At 41.7% G+C, this 23,051-nt stretch overlaps 2 protein-coding genes across 3 annotated transcripts in view; one reads left to right on the forward strand and one right to left on the reverse strand.

Annotated features, from left to right (window-relative positions):
* Positions 1-889: 889 nt before the first annotated feature.
* Positions 890-7,939, reverse strand: LOC138611757 (NAD-dependent protein deacylase sirtuin-5, mitochondrial-like). The gene is made up of 9 exons (XM_069684986.1): positions 7,878-7,939; positions 6,690-6,794; positions 5,999-6,132; positions 5,415-5,640; positions 3,856-3,943; positions 3,665-3,718; positions 2,519-2,642; positions 2,262-2,377; positions 890-1,855 (listed from the first exon to the last, which is right to left on the reverse strand). Coding segments are annotated over exons 1-9 (921 nt in total). The 5' UTR covers positions 7,879-7,939; the 3' UTR covers positions 890-1,782.
* A 1,459-nt stretch (positions 7,940-9,398) lies between these two features.
* Positions 9,399-23,051, forward strand: part of LOC138612054 (phosphatase and actin regulator 1-like) — a 55,304-nt gene continuing 41,651 nt past the window's right edge. For both annotated transcript variants that reach the window (XM_069685354.1, XM_069685356.1), the window contains exon 1: positions 9,399-9,518. In XM_069685354.1, coding sequence (XP_069541455.1) covers positions 9,407-9,518 — 112 coding nt within the window. In that variant the 5' untranslated portion in view covers positions 9,399-9,406. The remainder of the gene's footprint in view (positions 9,519-23,051) is intronic.

Consider the following 23,051-nt stretch of genomic DNA (forward strand, 5'->3'; position numbering starts at 1 on the left):
GGCTTAGTGACCTGATGTCATTAGGTACTTCATAAGCAGATCAGGTCAAAAGTTATTTAAGGTCTACCTTTCTCACATGTTTTCAAAGGTCTACCACTGCAGTTTGTGAGTAGTGGACCTTTGACTGTTCTGCCTTCTCTTGCTCCTTTCACTTCCTGTTACTCACATGTAATTAGTTAAGGTTACTATTATTATATATGTAGCTTTCCAGTTGACAATTTCTGGGATGCAGAACTAGCTTTTCTTATAACAGTGTCTTATTATTATTGTTTTTATTTACATTTTGTGTAAGTATATATATTTACAGTATATATACATAGATGATTCTATATGTATGTAGCTATTTATTTTGTTATATTTTATTTGGCCAGTAGGGATAACGATGGGGGGTAGACGGGGGGCGGGAGTGTGGCAGGATTTAAAGTCTTATCTGTACAACATAAATATCATGTAAAAAGAACTTTGAAGAAAAAAGGCCCAAAGGTTGGGAAATGCTGCGCTAGGCAACAGTCAACAAAAGTCACAGAGTTTGGGACAACAGATGCCACCTTTTGTCAGAGGCTGCTCCCCACTTCAAACTGCTTCCATTTTCAGCACTTTACATTTCAGGCTGATAACTGTTTCCTCAGCTCGGCTCAGCCGAAACAACTCAGAGTTCACCGATGGCCTCGGGGTACTTAAGTCTGCATTTCCTCTCAGTCATGCATACTAAAAGCAAAATCCAAGTGGATACAAGGTTGTTCTCTGTGTCCCTTTCAGAGCACAGTTATACGGTTGGGATAGGAAGCTACATGCTGGCACCTACTGTTCACTTTATGAACACAGGCCGGTACACTCTGTTTCATCATAATAACACATGAAAACAGCAGCAGTTAAATTTAGTGTTTTAATAATCATGTTCTGTATAACTGCATTGGTAGTTTTAACAGAATACATCTTAAGAAATTATGCGTAATATTAAAGTTGGTTTAGAAAACATAAATCAAGTTATTCAAGACATTCATTTTTAGATGATTTCCAGCTACAGTTACATAACACTCTTTGAAGACAGACGTTAAAGTTTGTAATGTATCAAATGCATCGTGAATAATCAATGATATGTAACTCTCCTGATGTGATAATAAAAAAACAGTTAAACATTTCTTCCTCTCTATACCTCCTCCGTCCTTGGTCAAAAGAAGAGTCTGTGCACTTGGCTTAATCTCTGTAACATTGGTCGATTTGCACTTGAGGTTTAAAGCGAGCATTTGGTCAAGGTTGTGTAAACAGTTTTGAAAGGCACAAGATTATGTTACGCTCTGTACATCTGTTCATTTGGAGGCGAGAGAAAGGAGGAATATTCTGTATTGGTGCCAGAAGAAATATGTTCTGATCTACAGCATAAGATTAGAGCACAGGATATCCAAAAACTACAATCTCTCACCAGCATCTAATACGCAAGATATGTTAAGAATAAGAGAACCTTCTGATATCTGAGACATTATCCAATGCAAATACCTACATACAGACTTTAGTGCATTCCCTTCTGCATAGTTTCTGCCTTTCTCCAGGCAGCAAATATGTACAATACCTCGATTCCAGTTAAGTAAGCGGTATATTCAAGTAGAAGTTTAAAAAGCTCAATTCTATACATCTCTCCCTCTACCAAGCATCAAGAGTTAAAGTCATTTAAAGGCAAACGTTTGGAATAAAAAATACTATGTACCCCCGCCCCTGGCTTGAATTGCATTAGTCTGTAGACGAAGCCTCTGGTTGTCTGTAAAGTCCTCCTGACTGTGGCTCTTAAATAACCTCTGACTCATGTCGCGCCAAAGCTGGAGGCAGCGTAGTTCCACACGGTCCCTGGAAATGGTGCCTGTGAAAACATCACACACACACACACACACACACACACACACACACACATGCACACACACACATGCACACAGAAAAAACAAGAAGACTTTAGGTCACCAGGTGGAAGGCTATTCACTGAGCGGAAAAATGCCGGAGAGTGAGTGTCTGATTCGATGCACAGATACTGTGAGGGGGTCTGGATGTTCCCTGCTTTAAGCCAGTAGGTGGCACTAAATACCAATATACACGTGCATCACTGCTCAGAGGCCTGTTTCACTTTTCATTCATATAATTTCATTATTAAAAAGGTGGAAAAGTTGTATCTTTTCACACACACACACACACACACACACACACACACACACACACACACACACACACACACACACACACACACACACACACACACACTCAGTTTGACTTACGTGAAGTACTCAGTTTTGGGTGTTGTGTGCGTGTTGAATTCTGCCACGGGGACGCCTCGAGATGCAATCTGGGGGCCAAACATGGCTGCTGGGTAAACAATGGAAGATGTCCCCACCTAACAGGAAGCATTGACACCAGCATCAACTATAAATGTACCATACTACCTCATATTATGGCTGCAGTCAGTTAACTAATATACTTACATAAACAAGAGGAGAATATATTGTGTATGCACGTAAACGTGTGGATAACTCACCACCAGACAGAGATCACAAGTCTCCATCTCTTTCTCCACCTTGGTCAGGACGTGAGAGTCCAGAGTTTCTCCAAAAAACACCACGTTGGGCCTCAGCAGACCGTGGCAGTCGGTCTCGTCACACCTTGATGCAGCATGCAGCACCAAACAGTTGTTAGATGATTATTTGCATTTATCAAAAACATAATCACAGATTGTGAGGCCAGAAGTGTGAAAAGCTTGATAGTTAAAAACCAATAAAGAGCAGAAATGGCACTTCTTTGTACATCAATAATGATGTTGAATGAAGGCGACCACAGACACTCATGTCCTTCGTATACTCTCTCAGTGTTGCTGTTAATGAATTGAGTTAAAACTGAATTAATTTGCAACTCTGGCCATTTTTTTCACATTTTTCAACCCCTGCTGGCCTAAGAGGAAAATAAAAAGTACACCACTGCCCCCAAGTGGAGGCCCTGACTTTATTATCAGTAACATACAGAAGGACTTTAGTGAAGCCCCCAGGTTGCTCCAATGCATGATAAAAAAAAAAACAAGTCCTGAAGGCCAGAGTTGCGTAGAGAACATTTTTTTTCTGTGCTCGCCATTTAATTTGCTCTCACACTGCAACCAGGGCAGCAGCTTGTTGTTACATTAGCTCAAGGTCCATTCTGTGAGTGACAGTGACTCAGTGGGCATGGGTCATCTTTTTCAGAGATATCTAAGTTCAGTAAAAAATATTATTACAACTTTAAGAGATGCACAAGCGGAGAGGTGGGACAAAGGTCCTCAAAAGCAGATATTTTGTATGTTTATGATACAAGGCCTTGTTTACTGCCATGTCGCATTCTGCACAATACAGGTTGATTCATGTTTTTCTCCACCACCACAACCTTCCCTCTTAACTTCCTCACATGCACCTGCTGTTTAAAGCAGATTTCTCACATAAAACTGGCACACGTAAAAGGTAAGCAACTCCTGATTAACAGAGGAAAGAGACTCACTTCACTGCTGCCATGCAAAATGAGCCTAAGCAGACTGGCATACTGTGTCTTTGAGCTGTTGTGCCTGTTTAATGAAGGAAAAATCCAGGCAACAGAGAAGCCTTACAAAAGGCTGAATACATCTGCCCTCAGTGATATTAATATGACAGGACAGTAATCCCACCTTGGCAGTTTATCCACTGGAATCTGTGCATCTGCAACATCTGGGCCAGGTGCACTGTACATCAAGAGAGCAAACACAGCGGTTTCAATGACACATCGCCCACACAGGGGTCAAACCGAAGACATCAGGCGACAAATCCTGCATGTTTATCAGTTTGTGTGTGTGTATATTTCAGAGGTGCCGCCTTTTACCCTTTGTCCTTCAGGGCAGCACATATGGGGCTCCGCTTGTTCACGGTCACGTGTCCACAACTCACGCAGCGCGTCTCCGTCAGACTGCCTGCAGGTACACATGAAAAACACAGATGTTTGTCATAGAGGCCCGCTGGGGTCACAAAAAAACATCTCCCTCTCCAGAGAATATGTTTACAGTGGTGGCTCTGCGTCCTGACTCATACAGAAGTCATCGGTCTGTGTTTGTGCCATAAATCACAGAGAATCCAGATGAAAGCAGAGGAGCCAGACGAGGCTGTTATGAGAGAATCAACACTTTGGATGATGTCATCTAAAGACACTTCTTCTGAGATGGTCCATTGACATTAAAAGTGACTAACTCTGTGGGGTAAGAGGATGTTTTCTTTTTTAAAGAACCAACAACTATGAGTCACAAAATGTTTCCAAATGAGTAAAACTTTGGCATAAACTACGGTGCTGTCATAGTTTCCAGTAATCACTGACCACAGAGCAGCTTCAGGATTACACACATTTTACCCTTCCTGGTTTCTTCATGGCAACTTGTTCGAATTAAAAACTTAAAATATATTTATTTCAGCTCTACTTTAGGGAAGAAATTTTCCTTTAAAAGTTGGAGCAATTCTCAATCAAACTTCCTCATCAAATGGGGCGCTGGTTTGGCTCAGTTGGTAGAGCAGGCGCCCCATATACAGAGGCTACAGTCCTCGTTGCACTGATCGCAGGTTCGACTCCCGGTCTGCCGATCATTTGGTGCATGTCGTCCCCTGCTCTCTCCTCCCAGCATTTCCTGTCTATCTTCAGCTGTCCTGTCAATTAAAGGCAAAAAAGCCCCAAAAAAAAAAATCTTTAAAAAATAAAAAAAAATAAAAAAAACTTCCTCATCAAATCATTCAAATAATTTTAAAAGAGCAACTTGCCCCTGGAAAAAGCCACTGTCAGTCAAAGCTGATGTTGTCTGTAAATGATAGAAGCAATAATATTTGGAATTGGCGCCATAGCTGTGGAGAAAGTTGTACAAACAGCTTGTGGTTTCGCCCATTCTACATTCCTACAACACCCAGCATGCATTGCGTTTCTCCCTCTGAAAGGAATGGCCCAGTGAGAGATGCTGGAGCAAAATACTACCGTTTCGCTGCAGGCAATGGCTCAGAGCGGGACAGAATCTGAAATATGATGAGAATATACCGGTGGATCATCTAAAAAATCTTCAGGTCTGCAGTCCACATTTCAAACCTGACAATTTTGAACGAGACATGACATCGGAGGCGGGCGTCCTAGATTGAGGAAGTGTAGTTTAGCAAGCTCCCTGGCCTCTGCCAGATGACGCATTTTACGTCCTCTGGCGGAGGTTTTCCAGGGCCCATTGGAGAAGCGGATAGCGTCCTCCAAAGGCTAAGAGCGAAATTGCAGTTTTTTTCCTACCATAATGGCATTAGCTCCCCATAATGATAGGACTGAGGTTGAAAATTGGCGAACTGACCCTTTAATATTACATTCATTATGTCCTGTAAAATGTCAGTGTTTTTTGTGTTCTGGAGGTCTGCTCTGTGTCTCACCGTGTATCTTCAGCACATGTTTGGAGCCGGCCTGTCGGTGGAGGTCGTCTATGCACTGTGTGATGACGACCACGGAGCGGCCCTGCTTCCTCAGCCGGGCCTCACACTCTGCTATGGCCAGATGTGCAGCGCTGGGCTTCTTGCTCAGAGCCAGCTGCCTCCTGTAATGGTAGAACTCCCAGACTCGAGACGGGGTGCGAGAGAAGGCCTCTGGGGTCGCCAGGTCCTGCGGATGCATCAACACAGGCATGTTTTAGGTCACAACTCAAGTAAAACAGATAACAAAAGGCAGCGTATAGGTTTAAAGACATCTTATTAAAACTATTTTGGATTTTTTCCTGAAGATTAATCTTGCTGTAGCCGACAACATGAAGCCAGATTATACAACAAACATTTTCTCGCTTCACTGGCGGATGCTGCAGAGATAAATCCACAGATATGTGATGATATATTATGTAAACAGTAAAATACACCCACTCAACAACAATGACGCTGAACCAAAAGCTGGAAATTAGACCAAATATACACATTTGACCTACATTAAACATTAAATATAACCATTGCAGCCATTAAAAAAAAATCACCTGAGATTGCCACTTCCTCCACTTCTCATTTTCTCCCCTGAAGGTTGGGACTCCGCTCTCTGCACTCACACCTGCTCCTGTGATGATTGCTATGTGCTTGGCTTTGGAGAAGAGCTCCCGGAATTCCGACATGTCTATGAGGGGGCAAAGTAACATATAATGCTTTAACATTGTTTTACATCTATTCTATATGTTAGTGAGTATGATTAAACACTAGCAGGCAAGTCACAAGAAACAATATTTTCACTAATGCAAAATCTGGAGAGGGGCACTCTGGATGCTGCAACATGTAGGTGAAGCATTACAGCTGTATATTTAGGTCATGCAAGTAATGTATAGTGTTTTTGTTTTCCTGCCTCGACAATGTATTTGTGGAGTCAGGAAAAATTATGCTGCCAGCTCCTATAGCACTAGTTGAATTGTTCAGGAATCACGTTTGGTTTTTATTAATTACTTTATGTTCAGTTGCATAATTATTTTTTTGGTACTTATATTATTATTTAATATTTCTTTACCTTATTGTTAAGTGCAATCAATAACTTTAAATTTCAACCTTTCCGCAGAGTTATTTTCTATAGTATATATATATATAGTGCCAGTCAGCCTTGAGGGGGCGACCTGACAATGATATCCAAAACTTAATAAAGGAGCATACCATCATTTTATAAGCCTACAATATATTTTATTTTACCTGAGCTGGGTCTTGTTGTGTCAATCAAAGGTCCTTTCGTCACATGAGTAGAGCACATGCGCAGTCCAAGCGCAAACACAGCACGCCTTTGGAGGAGCATTTTCACTAGTGTAACAGAGGACCAGAAGAAAACAGAAAAATTACATTAATGATGATTTTGAATTTGATCTGTTTGTATTGCATTGTGACTTTTGTGCACTGAATATGAAAGTGATAAACAATACTTTTAACACTTAAGTCAACTCTGGGTGTTCTTTATAAGCTCATGCTGGGCAGCAAGTTGTTGTTTAAACCCACAGAGCTTTAACTTATCTTGTAGGAGGGATGCCAGAGTCTCCAGAGAGATACCACATATGCATACATGTTGCATTTGGTAATTAGTGCAGCCATAAAGAACATGCTGTCTTTTGTATTTTATGACACTAATACCTGCAATAATGTGCAGGAAAAAAGCACATTCTGGTACACAAAATGCAAAATATATACAAGTGATGACACTAAAATTGAAAAATCTATAAAAGCTCACCTGTATGTGCAAGTGTGTAAAAAACAAAGTCTCACTTAAAATAACATTGCTTCACTTTAAAACAAACACAAGGCTGCAAAAGTGCATGTTCTGTGGTTGAGCAATCAGGGCAGTGGTCTTACATGAAGTCTGCAATTGCAGCACAGATGAAGCCTGGCTACTGATAAGACAAGGATTGTGCATACAGCACATTTTATAGTGACTATGTTGGCAATAGAAGTAGGTTTTTAGAAAACTTACTGCAGAATCGTAAAAAGAGGCGATTGGGCGCGCCCCACATGCCTGAACAATGTTAGTGCCAATGGTGTTGAAACAGGTTTTACAGGCTGCTCAGCCTCATCTATAAAAGAGTACTATCCACTTCCGCGCTGAGACCAAGAGCTGTAGATATTCTGCTCAAGTTACAGCTCACATGCTCCCTCTGCCAGGGCTGTTTGTCAGTAATCTTTGACTTTAAACACTTGTGTTTTAAGGTAACCAACCACGTTAACATGCATAGCCTTTTACGTGGTAAAATAAGTTAGCTGGTAAAATCCTTACGTGCTTCTTGTCACATGAAGCAGGGCATTCAAACATGTGCATCCACAGGTAATATCCGCTGAAAACACAGTCAATACATGCGTACTTAAATGAACTTGCCATCGTAAGTATATCATACTTACTTCGCTTTGTGATAGTCCAACTTTCAAAGGCAGAAAGGCACGCCGAGCTTGCTTGTTTACCTCTGTCACTGCAAAAATAATTAGGTGCCGTAAATGTACCTCAAACTGTCGCAAAGCGCGCTAAAAAAAATTAACACATAAACTGGAGTTAAAAGAAGAAAGTGTAGTTGAGCAGCGCCATCTGGTGGCGGACAGTCGTAGGTGTGTTTCATTCAGGATGATTCATTCAATATAGCCTACTGCTAAAGCGACACTTAATGCTGCACCATTGAAGTCATATTGTGGACAGTTAATGTTTATATTTTCACCCTGCGAATGCTGTTTCTTTTTATGAGCCAATACCTGAACTAATTTACATTGAAACTATGTGAAGTGAAGCAACTAAATATTTCAGATTAAAATAGGAGTGTAATCCAATCTTGATTTCAGCCAACAACACTGGTTCTCAAATAGTACGTTAAATAAATACAATTTTATTTGCCTTTAAATAAGTGTGTCTAGCCCTTAAATAGACCCCAACCCTCCAGACTGTATCCAAAGGTTTCAAGGGCAAGGACAAAAGTGAAAAACAGATGTGTGATAAATTAAAGGGGTCAATTTATGGAACAGTTGCAACAATGAATCAAAAGAATGTAGTAATATATGTACATTTAAGAAAATGCACAAAGACATGGTATTTGAAAGATATAAACTATTAGATTAATTATGTTTAAAGATCATATTGTTTCGTTATTATAATTCTTTTGACAAAAACTTAGAATTGGCTGATGATAATGGTCTGTTTTTGTTTTTGTTTTTGTTTTATGTCTGTGTTAACATACTTCTGATTAAGATGGTGTGCTTCTTTAATAATCTATTTTGGTTCCTTTCTTTGTTTTGTTTCATTTCCACATTGAGTAGAATTAGGGTAATGCTTTGTTCCGTAATTACGGTAGGCACAATAAGTTATGTTGCGTGTAAGAAATAGTGCAGTGATGTGTTATTAAATTATTAATTATTAATCATAATTAACCATTTTATATTTTTTGCTAATATAATTATGAGTTATTTATTATATATTATACTTAGCTATTTATAACTACTACAATTATAATTTTTAGGATAAAAACATTGTAGCTAAATCTTTCACAACAATACTTCCAATATTGCCGTTAAATATGGTCAATTAAGGTTTTGGGTTTGAAAAATAAGATAAATAGGGCTGAATAAGCACATATAGCTTGAATTAATGTTGACCAGACATGTATGATTTAAATGCTAAAGATTAGCTTCAATATTGCCTTCCCCGGTTCCCCCCTATATTACCATATTTATATCTTTTCCTTACTCTGTATCAGTGTCATATCCCACCAACGCCTCTCTCTCTCTCTGTCTCTCTCCATCATTGTGTGTGTATGTGAACTCCCTCCCTCCCTCCTCCCCGCCCGTAGCTTCCTCTCAGTGTGTGAGAGACTGGCCGTGGTGGTGGTGCTGCTCCTGCCCCGCTCGGCCAGCAGCAGCAGTCTCCCTCTGGACACTGGTTCAGGTTGATGGCGACCACTTCAGACAGCAGCACAGACCGCAGACCCGTCCGGAGACTTCGCTCCAAGAGCGACACCCCTTATCTGGTTGAAGCCCGACTCTCCTTCAACCTGCGGACAGGTAGGCTCTCACACACCCTGCACCCCCAAAATCTTTTTTCCCCTCAGCTGTTTAGCCTGGTGTCTTAATGTGGGTGGACTGACAGCCTAAAATGTGCTTCTGGTTTACGCGAAGAATTGACAGCAGTATCTCTAAGGGCTGTTTTCCTTGTGGGCTGCATTTCCTGTGAGATTACCCCTCCATAATGTCATGGATATCTCTGAATATCTTCGTAAGGAAGGCTGATATTGGGCTGAAATGTTATGCAACTTTGTGGACCAACGCTGGTGGTTTCTGACGTGTCTGGCGCAAAAACGCAGAGGGAGTTCAGCTCGCCTGTTAAACAGCGATTTTACAGCTTTAAATGCCGCTCATGTGTGATTCTTTAAATTCGTCAACGCTTGGTAATTGCTACCACTGTAATTCAACGCAGTTACATAATACGAAGAAGCTTCAACGTGACCTGTAGTAGGCTTTGGCTGTGCGTGTGTGGTGCACAAAATCTGACGGGATATCCGGTTTGTGCAGCGGTATATGTAGATTTTAATCGCTGCATTTTAAACATGTATAACACATCCCGTTATAACGGTGATGCTGGTGGTGAATAGTCTTCTCTCTCCATCATCAGCCTTTACAAAGCGTGTTGCATCCCCTGTTACCATGGTGACTTGGCATTTTATGCTGACTGAGTCAACAGGATTCAGATTTTTTTGCACACAAGTGTGGAAGATACACGCTGTTTAGCCAACAACACATAGTCATGGCAGTCATTTAATAATCTCTAAAGGATGTTAGCAGTCCTCCTTCAAATGTGCTTGTCTTTTCTTTGTCTCATTCACTGGGATGATTTGAGCGCATGAGCCCACATGTGAATGACATCACAAGTCTGTTCTCTACATGCCTTCATGTCATTAAATACAGGATGCAAAGTAGTTGAAGGAGCATGACAACATAATGGATGTATCCATGCTCGATCATCTCAGCCTGCTGGAGTCACAGCAATCTCTCCAGTCAGCAAAACGTGTGAGATGAGCACCACACCTATAGTACTGTGCTGTTTGGATGATGGCCAACACAGTAGGGGAAGAAGTATTTAGTCTTTTTTCCCCCGCAAATAATTACTTTTATTCCATTTTTAGATGACAGCATATCTCATAATGTCTGGGGATAACTGTGGTTTTGCTCTGTCGAATGATAAGATGTGAAGAATATGGTTTGAGTGTGTTTTTATTATTATGTGGACAGCTTACTAGCCTGTCAGAAACCTACTAAAGTTAAGAATAGCAAAGTACAGTGTACACAAGCATTTTGTGTTTTAATGACCCATGCAGTTATAGGTTATTTCATAATAAATCAATGTTTTCTATTTCAATTAACAGCTTAAAAATGTCAGTAGGTTATTAAAAAGTCCCTCACAATTACCCAGAGACCAAAGAGACAACCAACAGTCCCAATGCCCCTAAAAAAGATCAAAGATAAAAGCACTGCAGCAGATCTTCATCACACTTGAAAAGCTTCCAGCAAATTAATGAATCAGCTCATAATTCCAGCACTAATGTGTTTTACTGTAAAAGGTCATTAAGCAGAGTTAAAACATTAGCGGTCTTGACTCTACTGTTTGCAGCTCCTGTAACCACAGCAGGGTCATCAGTTTGATCATAAAGTGGCTGCACCTCTCCGCCGCGCAGCTGCTCGGTGGCTAATCATGCAGCGGCTGTATTGACAGCTCCCAGGTGTTCAAGTGTGAACCGGAGCGCTGCCGGAAAAGAGCAACGGTGCTCGGTAGTGTTTTCCTGGATGAGTGAATGCTGACTTTAAAAAAGAAAAAAGCCCCCCCCTGCATGTTTATCTCTGTAGTTCCAGGCTGCCCTTGCCAACGAGTGTTTGGCCTTTGGAGACAGGCTTGTTGTCAATGGCAGGACACTGTCGTTCGTCTCTATGCTCCTGCTTTTTTATTCCTCTACTCTACAACCACTTCATACAAAAGCATGAGGACAGTACGGGGGCGATTTGTACAACAGCGCTGTTGACTCACTTCCACCTGAAGAAGTGGAGCAGGATTTAGCTTGCTTATTGCCAAGGAAACCAAAAGTCTGGTGGTTGTGTGGTCAGGTGCTTAATAATGATAAATGACCGGGGCTGCCAAGGATGTGAAGAATAACCGAGCAATTATCGCTGGACAAGGCGGTGGCTTTAGTTTCTCCCTCTTGAGAGTCCTTATAATGCTTTACCTAATATTCACACACAGAGTGTGCAAAAAGAGACACAAGGGGCGGCCATGATGGATGCTTTGCAAGTAGAAAAATGTATTAGCCGCCTCTGAAAAATGAATGACTGTGTTGCGTGTTTTCATCAATGAACAGCTTCTTCACAGAGAACAGGAAAAGCAATTCAATATCTAACACAGCCACATTACCATCAAGACACTGCCAGTCTGGCTTCTGCTTCAATGAGACTAATTCTTTGATGTGTGTTGAGCTTGTGTGTGAGATAATTTGGAGACGAGTCGAAGGTTCACAGCCAACATTCAGTGTTTAAACAGCTGATGTTTTGTTTTGATCCCCCTTTTTCGCAGAAACAAAGCTGCAGCACACAAATGACTGATACTCTGTGGGCTTCTAATAGAATCACAGCATGTATGAAACATCGTTTTATTGCTTTGACCTGCTTAGCGTCTGCGCTAATCTAATCTGCCCCTCAGTTAAATGGCCCTGCACACAGTCGCAAAGACATTACAATATAACGGCATCCATTACTGCGCTGCTAGCAACGGTTGCGTCACCTGTCATAAAACATTACAGGGTGTAGGTGTAGACGGATGGTTGACCTACTTCACAGGTTTTGATTTCAATTATTACAGCTTGTTATGAAGCTTTGGACTATCAGCTCAGCCTAACACACACACACACACACACACACAGGCCCACACACATTGTCATCTGGACTACCACCCTGCAGATTACAGTGTTTGTGTAACTAGAATGATTATTGTTTACCTGAGGATCCTGTCAATCAAAAGGCAGAGCTGCATGTGTTCCTGTGTGCAGGTTCATGTGCGTGTTCGAGAGCACCAACTTTGCATGCATATTGGTCCCTTGTTCCTGTGATGCGTTCGTGTTGTCTGCAAGCTGACGCAGCATCCGTCTCGCTGGGAGAGGATGTCTGCTTGTTCCTGTTTGACCATCATTCAGCAGCCTGACGACAGCCCCATCTGCTTTCTGTCTGCTGCACGACCATGCTAACACACGAGACGCTCTCCCAATTAGCACGATCTTTTGATTTTCCTCCTCCTGAACATCCTCCAACCAAAGATCAGACATCTTTGGTTTTGTAACATCTTTGATCACACGAGCAACCCAACCTTTTACTCTGACTCTCAACCCCTTCTGTTCCTGTATTCGAGTCCTTTTTGAAGTTTTCTTTTTGTGTGAACTTTATTGATGCTTGTTCTGTTTGTCAGATACTTTCAGTGTATAAAAAACTGAAAGAGAGTGACTGACTGCCTGCTCCAATTTCTGTTGTGTTTGAAAGTACAGTTGAATTTTTGAGTACTGAGAAACTTTATTGCTATTTAATTGTGCTTCTAATCATTTTTAAAATGGGTAATATAGGTAAGCTTTACTTTGAGTATAATCAGAACTGTTCCATACATAGAGCTAGGTTCCATCAATGGCAGAATCTGGGTAGATTTTATGCATGCTCTTTTTAGGAGTTAGCATAGTCTAATTCACAGGGCAGCACGGTGGTGCAGTGGTTAGCGCTGACACAGCTAGAAGGTTCCTAGTTCGATTCCAGGTTTTGACATAGTGGGCCTTTCTGTGTGGAGTTTGTATGTTCTCCCTGTGCTGGTGAAGGTTCTCCCCGGCTTCCTCCCAAAGTCCAAAGACATGCTCGTTAGGCTAATTGGTGACTCTAAAATTGCCCGTAGGTGTGAATTTGAGCTTGAAAGGTTCTCTATGTGTCAGCCCTGTGATTGACGATTGACTGGTGATCAGTCCAGTGTTTAACCCCGCCTCTCGCCCAATGACAGCTAGAATAGGCTCCAGCCCCCCGCGACCCTGATCAGGATAAGCAGTATAGATAATGGATGGATGGATTTCAATTCACAATGGCACCAACACATTTTGACATTAATTTTGTTTTGTTTTTTTGTACCTCCATGTTTAGGTCTGCTCTGACATATGCAACATTAATAATAACCCACAGTATAGATGTTAATTGTGCTAAACAGCTGCATGCTGTATGCAGTGTACAGGCGTGGGGACGCTGATGGCCGTAGCTCCCACTATAATACCCGATCTGAATGCAAATAGACAAGACTGAACCCCAGACTTGGGTGCATTGCAGCTGCTGGAGGATAGAAATTATGGGGTAGGTCTTTCGCCAATTTGCATCCTTACACATAAACATCATGCATATCCTAATAGTGCATGTGTAAGTATGCACAGATATGAAAGCTAGAACACTGAGTCTTTGGATGTTCATGCACTCTCCGTCTCACAATTCAGCATTCAAGCATGGCTCTGTGTTGCAGCCACATTAAGCTAAAAAAAACTCATTCACCACCCACCACTCCCTGCATCTCTCTCTCTCTCTCTCTCTTTGCTGCTCTGCGATGCAATCTCTGTGTACAGTAAGCACCACTGTCCGAAAGAGTACAATCAATACAGATGCCTGGTGGGACGGGACAAAAATTCTCTGCTGCAGAGCTCAGCAGGGTTTACCAGAGGACTTACAGAACGCAGAGGAAACACTTTGTACAGAGAGGTTTGAGCGTACAGAACGTGTGTGCTGATATTTTGAATGAGTTCTCAATACTCTGTTTATTATTTTCAGATATATTTTGCATGTATGGAAGGAGGCAGAGTCAGACGATCCAGTTAAATGTGACTCCAAGGTCATGAACAAGCAGAATTTGCAATCACAAAATCAGGCAGTCGTTGCTTATTTCAAAGAGAATTTCAGATGAACTTGTTGGGCTGGAGCCAGCGCTGTTCAATCTGTAATGTTTGTAGCTGTTTTGTAGCAACTCCAGAGGCTATTAGCAAGAGTGTTTAACAAAGTGCTGATAATTAGTGGCAGGAGATTTATCAGTTCTCCCACTTCTCCTCCTGTAATGTATCTCTCTGTTTTAAAGCCCCCTCCTCCTGGGAAATGCATGCACGCAGCACACGGCTGACATTTCATCCTATGATACACTAACAGCCCTGCATCTTAAAAAACACGCAAGCATCCATCTTTGCTACTTGGTTGCACTTCTTGTGCTGAAGCATCCCAGGTCTGAATAAAACATGAGTGAGAAAATCAGAGCAAAAAATAGCAGAGCTATATCCGGGGACGCTTACTGGATGCTTCTGCTGCATAAAATTTCAATCAAGCATCAGTGTCACCAGGCCAGTACACCTGCCAACCTCTTTAGCAAGATGGTTAAAAGAAAGCGACAGGCAGGTGTCGGCTATTAGAGCCTGCAGGAAGCTGCTCCTTCCCAGAATCTCTCTCTCTCTCTCTCTCTGCTTTCCTTTCATCCCTCTCTGCCACACTTGGAAGTGTGGGAAAGGCTCCTGGCTGTGATGTGCTTTCCACGCGCCAGCTGAGAAATAACGCCTCTTTCAAAAGCCTCTCAAGCCGTAGAAAGCTGCATGGCGATGTGCTTATGGGTCATATTTATAGTAAGTGTGGCAGCACATTGGGAGGAGAGGGGTAAAGAAACCACTGCAATCTGTGAGGCAGCATTGCCAAGGAGCAATTACGCTGAAGGAGAGAGCTCCGCCTGCATCACTGTTACCCTATAATGCTGGTTTTAGTGAATTAAAAGCAACATGCAGTGAATTCTGTTGAGTACAAGGAAATAACTTAATCTACAATGACAACATATTCTGGGAGAGATAATATCAGGCAGGTGGGGGGCAAACGATGGGCATCCATTCAGCTGATATGATCGATGTCTACACAATGGCATTTGTTGCTGGCGTCACCAGAGCAGCTCCCACAGAGCTCCAGCTCTTAAAGACATTTCTGCTGAGCAAGAGACTTCACAGAGTCAGAATCTCTTCAACGCAGCTGCAAACCCGCGACTCAATTCAATCAAAGCTGCAATGCAGCACTCAGCAGTCCTTCAAAATTGTCTCCCGTTTCTTCTGATGTAAGATGGGTTCCTTTACGGCTCATACGCGTCCATATTTCCATGGATAGACTTTTTATTATACCATTTTTAATTAGCAACATCAGCGTGATTCTTAAAAATGTGTCAATCACTGGCACACAGTATTTTAGAGTATAAATATTTGAGTATCAGTTGCCATGTTGTCACACCGTGTCTCCCTCTTCGGGGATGAAGCTCCTAAAATGAAACAGAGAGCCACTTTGTGTGCTCGACACAGAACATTATGGTAAATTATGCATGCACTTTTCAGACAGTTATGTAAGTCTGTGTAAAGACAGACTAACAGCCTACAGGATAAATGACTGGGCTCTGAAGAGAATAATTCTGTGAAATTAAGGGATTTAACCGCGGAGACACTTCGCTCCCTTTCTGTCTGCAGAGAATCTCACAGATCCGGAGTCAAATTGATTTTGTAACTGCAGTGATTAAATTAGTTTTTAAACGTTGTCCTTATTTTACGCATGGTATTTTTTTAATTATAGTGGCAGACTGTATTTGCATAATTTTGAATAAATACATATAATTCGTTGTAGTATCAATGGAGGGTAAACTGAGTAAAATATAGATCCCCTCTTTGGAAAAGTTTTGTGGAAACATCTAAAAAAAAATCTTCTCAGTTTAAAATCTTGAAATCCCAGCAGACACCTTGGGACGTATAAATAAACCTCAGACACAAGTACCAACCTTGCTGGTTCAAAATAGATAAATATACGAGAACAAAAAAAATTATAAATATAAAATGTAACTTGTAAAATCTGAAGGCCAAAGCTTTGATTTCATTTCATTAGATGTCATATTTTAGTTTGATATGACTGTCAAGACAGTTTAAATTATTCATTCTTATTTGACTTTAGCAGATAGTTGCAGTAGAGAGATGACAGCAAATGAGTGCAGGAAGAAATGGGGAATGGCATGCAAGTGATATCTGCGGCTGGATGCGAATTGAAGACACTGGGGTTCATGGTTGGCACCTTAACCTCCTGTGTACCAAAACAGATACAAATTTGAGCCAAAACAAAGTTGCACTTACCTCAATCTCGAGCGATGACTTAACTTTTTGGGGCTTCCAGTGAGGCTAACGGTTAGCAATAACCGTTAGCTTTCCGGCAAAGACTTCTGTGCGCTGCTTTGTTTACAGTCTGATTAGCAACTTGCTAAGCAAGAACAGAGTTGGAGTTGAGAGGCGACATCTAAGAGCAGATTAGAAGCTTCACTTCCATGTAGATATCTGTTTATAGAGATTAAAACTAAATCGTCGTCAGATGACCGCCAGTGGGAGTCGGGATTGCACTATGGCCTATTTTTGTTCTCCACACGGATGGTTTTCCTGCAAACAAAATAAGGCCGCAGAAATGCTAGTGGACAATACTACTAGATCACTCCCCACATCTGCCTTTAAATTGATTTATATGCACAATTTATTCATAGAGATTAACCTTAACCATGGAGAGTTAACTATTTTTATCAATGTTTCTAAAAAAAGTCAAAACATGTTCATATTCTAAGAGAACAATCTTGGTCTGTACTCTTGCAATTGGGGTCATATAAAGAGCCATATCCTGTATATGTATAGAAGGCGTTCAAAGGACAAGACTGGACTTGTTTGAAGTCTGAAGCTTCTTCAGTTCAGAAGTGAAGAAGCTTTTCAGATGAGGGGCCTAACATCTTCAAGAACTTCAATCAAGTCCAGTTGCCTTCCGGATTAAACTTTGACCCTGATGACTGAGAACCATCGCATGCACAAGAAGGCATTACAAGTTTAAAATGACACGATGGTATGGATCCTTTCAACTATTCTGTAGTAACACCTGCACATGCGACAGCAGTAATTGCTCATCAGTAACTCAGAAAACTCTCTGTTGTGAAATGTTACATAATGCAGAGCTACCTGTGCCTGAACCCAGGACATATTGCTCCTAACTTCAGCAGAGCCGGAGGAGGTCAGACAGAGGGTAGGGACAAAGCTCTTCAGCTAACTGTCCACTCTTTACTGTACTGAGTCTGTTCATCAAAAGAGGGCAGGACAGATGGAGGCTTCAGTCAGAGAAAAATCTGTGTCTCTGTGCAGACGGAGACAGCCAGAACATCCCAGAGGAGCTGCACAGCCTGCCTACCAGTATGCGTTGCACAGCTCGCTGAAGATTGCTTTCATTTTGTGGAATTTCTTCTTTCCACTTTCGCTTGCTTGCTGTCAAGTAGTGCGATTTTGTGAGCGTATAACTAAACCTTATTGCTTTAAAATCTGCTTTTGTATAGCACATCCTGTCCACAGCCCCTTTACGACACTCTTGGATGACAGTGTTCCCTTATTTCCTGTCATTAAACAGGACTACCACAAACATCCTGGCATCCCTACTGCGCAGTCATTACAGAGACGTTCCTCCCCCCCCCCCCCAAAAAAAAGCTGCTGTCTGTCACCCTCGATCACCTTCACTGCAACACTGTTTCCTAATTAGCAGACAAAGTGGAAAATCCCAAACTGAGGGTTCCTCTGTGCTCTGCAGTGAGGGCTCATTGTAGAACAAAAGCAAGAGACAGATGAAACAGGTCTGAAGTCTGATGAAAGATTAAGCATTTTTTGCTTCCAATTTCAACATTTTCCGTAGTCCAACACTTGTTTCTGTTTTGCTCTGCACCTCAGCAGGCATTCATGGACATCTGCTGCATGTCACCATTTTGTGGGATGCAACCTGTGAAATAAGGAAGTGGTCGATTTATCCATATATTACATAAAATGCAGTTCGACTCTGGCTGCTGAAACTGAGGCAGTCTGTGGAGCACCACTGCTCTCTGGTGGAGCAATGTTTTATGTGCAACAGAGCTGCACAATGTTAGTCGTGTATACATACACCAATCAGCAACATTATGACCACATACCTAATATTTTAGCGTATATTCCGCTAAAACTGCTCTGACCCATCAAGACATGGACTCCACTAGACCTCTGAAGGTGTGCTGTGGTATCTGGCACCAAGATGTTAGCAGCAGATCCTTTTAACAGGTTTGTCCAGCACATCCCACAGATGCTCGACTGGATTGAGATCTGGGGAATTTGGAGGCCAAGTCAACGCCTTGAACTTGTTGTTGTGTTCCTCATATCATTCCTGAACCATGTTTGCTGTGTGGCAGGGCGCATTACCCTGCTGAAAGAGGCCACTGCCATTAGGGAATACCGTTTCCATGAAGGGGTGTACTTGGTCTGCAGGTAGGTGGTGCGTGTCAGCCTTCACTCCTCACGTGCATCAATGAGCCATGGTCGCCCGTGACACTATTGCTGGTTCACCTGTTTTCCTTTCTTGGACCACCTTTGGTAGGTACTGACCCCTGGAGACTTAGAACACCCCACAAGAGCTGCAGTTTTGGCCATGCTCTGACCCAGTCGTCTGGCCATCACAATTTGGCCCTTGTCAAAGTCGCTCACATTCTCACACTTGCCCATTATTCCTGCTTCCAACACATTAACTTCGAGGACAAAATGTTAATTTGCTGCCAAACATATCCCACCCAGTGACAGGCGCCATTGTGACAAGATAATCAATGGTCATATATTATGGCTGATCGGTGTACATACACTAGTGCTGAAAAGATTTATTGGATAACTCTTTTGTATATCAACTAAAATTAATCACTATCAATTGGCATAATTGATTAACTAGTTTAGTCATTTAACAAGTAACAGGGACATTAATTTTATTGTAAATTGACGACACAACACAAGCAACATCGTCTGAGGCTTGGGAAATCTTTGATGGTCATTTGACCTTGACTTTTTGATGATGACACTGATTAGTTTGGATACTAATAACTTATAATAACACACGGAAATGTGTTCCCAGGTGTCATAATGTATAATGTATGTGAATATATCAGTACTATCTACAAAACAGTTTAAAATGCAAAACATGTTATGTATATCATTTTGAAAGGGGCTGTTTTTTGCAGCCAATATCTCTGCCCTATTGCTTCTGTAAAAACATGTTACATTGTGGTTTACTTAAGAAAAGGATGTGTAGCTTTGATTTAGTGTATAGCTCCGTCTTGCATCAGTGATAGATGATACGCTGTAAATGTGAGACTGTAAATTGTTCCTATGACTTCCATGTAGGGCTGCAAAACGTACGAATTATCATCATCAAATAATCTGACAATCTTTTCCACGATAAATATATTGCTAGTCGGGTCCATAAAGATAAAAAGATTGTAAACCTGTCCGTCACTACTTCTCAGTGACGTTGATGTCTGGAGTGCTCGTTTCGTCTGACAGTCAATATCCAGATATCCTCAGTTTTTAGAAGCTTAACCCACACAGCGTATGACAGACATGCTTGAAGACAATTTATGTAAGTAGTCTTACCTTTATACTATGTTGAAAAATTGTATGCAAAATCAATGCTGTATTCAAATGTTATCAAGAAAAGCCCTTATGTGTCTTCTAAGCATGTCACAGCAGATGTTGCAGCATAAAACTGTATGTATAACAACTGTGAGTGCCTGTTTCTCAGGTTGTTCTAACACTACCTTTCTGTGTTATTTCCGTCGGGTTGGATTCACCAGCAATGATCCAAATTGTGAGTCTGCCTCCTCCTACTTCTATCACACAGCCTTGAGCTTCTTGTAGCCCTTGGAGAAACCTTGACATCAGCACATTTTAGAAAAGACTTTGATTCGAAACACTCTGTGAAGCCGAGCCATTTTTATTCTCACTGAACGAACATCATTGCCAATATCAGACAGAAACGCTGTATGGCACACGAACACGGCACAAGCTCAGTTTACAGCCATGGCGTTTCAATGTGCTTCCACAGGTGATATTTTCTCACGAATGTTTTGCCACACCTCGGACACAAGTTGGCCGTTCACCTGTGTGTACGATCATGTGTTTTTTCAGCTCATTGTTTAATCCGAAGGCCTTGCTGCAAACCTCGCACACAAATGGCTGCAACCCAATGTGTTTGGCTCTGTAATGAGAGATCAAATGTGATTCCCTTTTGTAAGACACACCGCAGTCTTTGCACGTAAACAGGCTTTCGTCAGTGTGCTGAACCATGTGAAGCTTGAGTAGAACCTCATTCAGCCAGCCTTTCCCACTTGTGTCACAGAGGTACGGCTCCTGCCCTGTGTGTTTTATACAGATGATATGTGAGGTATGTTTTTTGATAGAATTTCTTGCCGCACAACGGGCAGGGGTAACCACCTGTGTGCCTCACCATATGCGCTCTCAGGGATTCCTTTGTACTGAACTGCTTCCCACAGTGTGAACAAACACTGGGTGGCCGTTCTCGATGCTTTCTCCGATTTAGAACCAGATGAGCGAGATATTTGAAGTTTCTCCCACAAGTTTTACAAATGTGTGGCGTTACACTAGTTGGTGCAGTATGAACTTTTTCATGTCTTTTTCTTTATCCTGGTTGTCTGAAACATCTATTGCAGGCAGCACATTGGTACAACTCTCTGTTTTGCTGATGTCAGACTAATTGACACAACCTCTCAAAAGTTCTCTTGCACAAAGAACAGGGGTATGGGCCTCTGACATCATGCGACTTGGAGTAATGTCTTTGCATGAGCACAATTTTGGAAAAGCTCTTCTTACACATGGTGCATTTGACGGTGCAGGGTTTAAGCGGGGAGCTTCCTGCATCGCCTGCAGTGGATGGAGTTGTTGCAGTTTGGCTGTCTGTTGTTTCAGCGCTTTCCTCCGCATGGTTTTCCTTGGTATTGTCACCTGAACAGAAACTACACCCACTGATCAGTAAGTACTTCATCTTCTTTTTTTCTCTTTGAGAAGCTGCTGTGGAATATTTGATCTGGTGCTGCTCGAATCTCTTGTAGTAAGTAAAGCGCTGGCCACACTAGAGGTGATTTACACGCCTTCAAGTCTGCTGGTGCATCTGCAGTTTTCAGGGTCAGAGTCATATCGCTTGAAACGACTAAAATCCTGATTCCTTTTACTTGCATCTCTTGAGGAATTGTCCTTTGAATGCTGCTTTGAAGCTCTGCATTCACCTTCTTGGTGCATCTCAAAGTCTTCAAAGCTCTCAAAGTCTTTCCCGCACCGAGAACAAAGGAAAAGACTCTCGTCAGTGTGGCATCTCATGTGCTTCATCAAATCTATAGAATGTGTAAATATTTCCCCACATATTGCGCATTGTTTCACGCGACTGCTTCTTTTACACTTATGCTCTTGTAGTGAGTCAAAAGATAACGATTCCCGGGGTACCACATTTGACGCCTCACTAGGGAAAGACTCGCTGGTTTTATCAACAGGGTTTGGTTTGGAGTGATGAGCTAAGCTCATCGAACACTGTAGGTCTGTCTCTTCTTGTCTTTTAATTGCCACACAGATCGTCTGGTGTTTGTCAGAGTTCTTTTGGTCGGTGAAAACCTCGCAACAGACATAACAAACACGACTGCAGTCATCATTGGACAGCTCAGAGTTTGGAAGGCTGTTCTGATTTGATGGGTTATGTGTTATGGCACTTGCAAATGATGGTGATGACGATGGCTCAGTCTCACTTGTAGAAGCATTATTCTCAGAACAAGTCCTTGGTCTAAGATGGAAATTTGTCTTCTCAAAAGAGCTACTTTGACTTGCAGAATCTGACTGAGTCACTGTCTTTGTAATGCAAGCACTATGGGTAATCTTATGCTTCTTTAGTTTGCTGCGAGAACTGAAATCTCTGCCGCAAACACCACACTTGAAGGTCTTTGTGGATGTCCTGCAAGTTTTCAAATGGTGAAACCACTTTTTGTCCACGTGATCATCGTCATTTGATTCACTTTCATCTAAACTTGTAAGAATGACTTCGACAGAGGCCTGGTCCTCATATGGATCAGCAACACACTGCTGTCCATGCTCTTCTACATTCATCACCAATTCTGATTTCAGCTCCTTAAAGTTCTCCTCCACCCTTCTTTGACCCACTTCTCAGTAGGTAATCACTCGGCCAATCTTGCGCGACCCACATGGGTTCAGATTTTACAACAGCGTCTCCTTGGTCGTTGTCTATATTTGGTAAGTGACAGGACAGGCTGGCGAGGATGCAGTCGTCACCTGAGCAGGACAACACTAACAAAAAAAACAAAAAAAACAAAAAAATTATTATTTTCTGTAAGTAAAACTTTAGAAATATAAATAGTAAAAAAGATTCCTGTTAGTATTACCTTGTGTAACTTTGTGTCCATGCTGTTTGTGATGCTGAATGAGTCTTTTTAAAGGCTTAGACTGGTTTATAAAGTCTACAGACTCTTTCAAAATCAGTTTCAGATAGTACCGGTATAGGATGTAACTAGATCCTTGTATTTAGGAAAAAGGTATTTTGTTAATATCGTTATTATTGTAAAGACCTTGTGTACGTTTAAGTCAGTTAATGCTTTTCTACATTTCCCAGAAT

This window comes from Semicossyphus pulcher, unplaced genomic scaffold, assembly GCF_022749685.1.
Source record: "Semicossyphus pulcher isolate SPU_LCO1_2020_fin unplaced genomic scaffold, fSemPul1.0.p SCAF_7, whole genome shotgun sequence".
Taxonomy (NCBI): Eukaryota; Metazoa; Chordata; class Actinopteri; order Labriformes; family Labridae; genus Semicossyphus; species Semicossyphus pulcher.

Bases quoted from the DNA above. Each gene is read 5' to 3' on its own strand.
- LOC138611757 (XM_069684986.1), bottom strand. The intron at 5,641-5,998 runs GTGATTTTTTTT...ATGCATCCGCAG, and splicing joins GGAGGAAGTGGCAATCTCAG to GACCTGGCGACCCCAGAGGC. The intron at 2,643-3,664 runs GTGGGATTACTG...TGCTGCATCAAG, and splicing joins CCAGTGGATAAACTGCCAAG to GTGTGACGAGACCGACTGCC.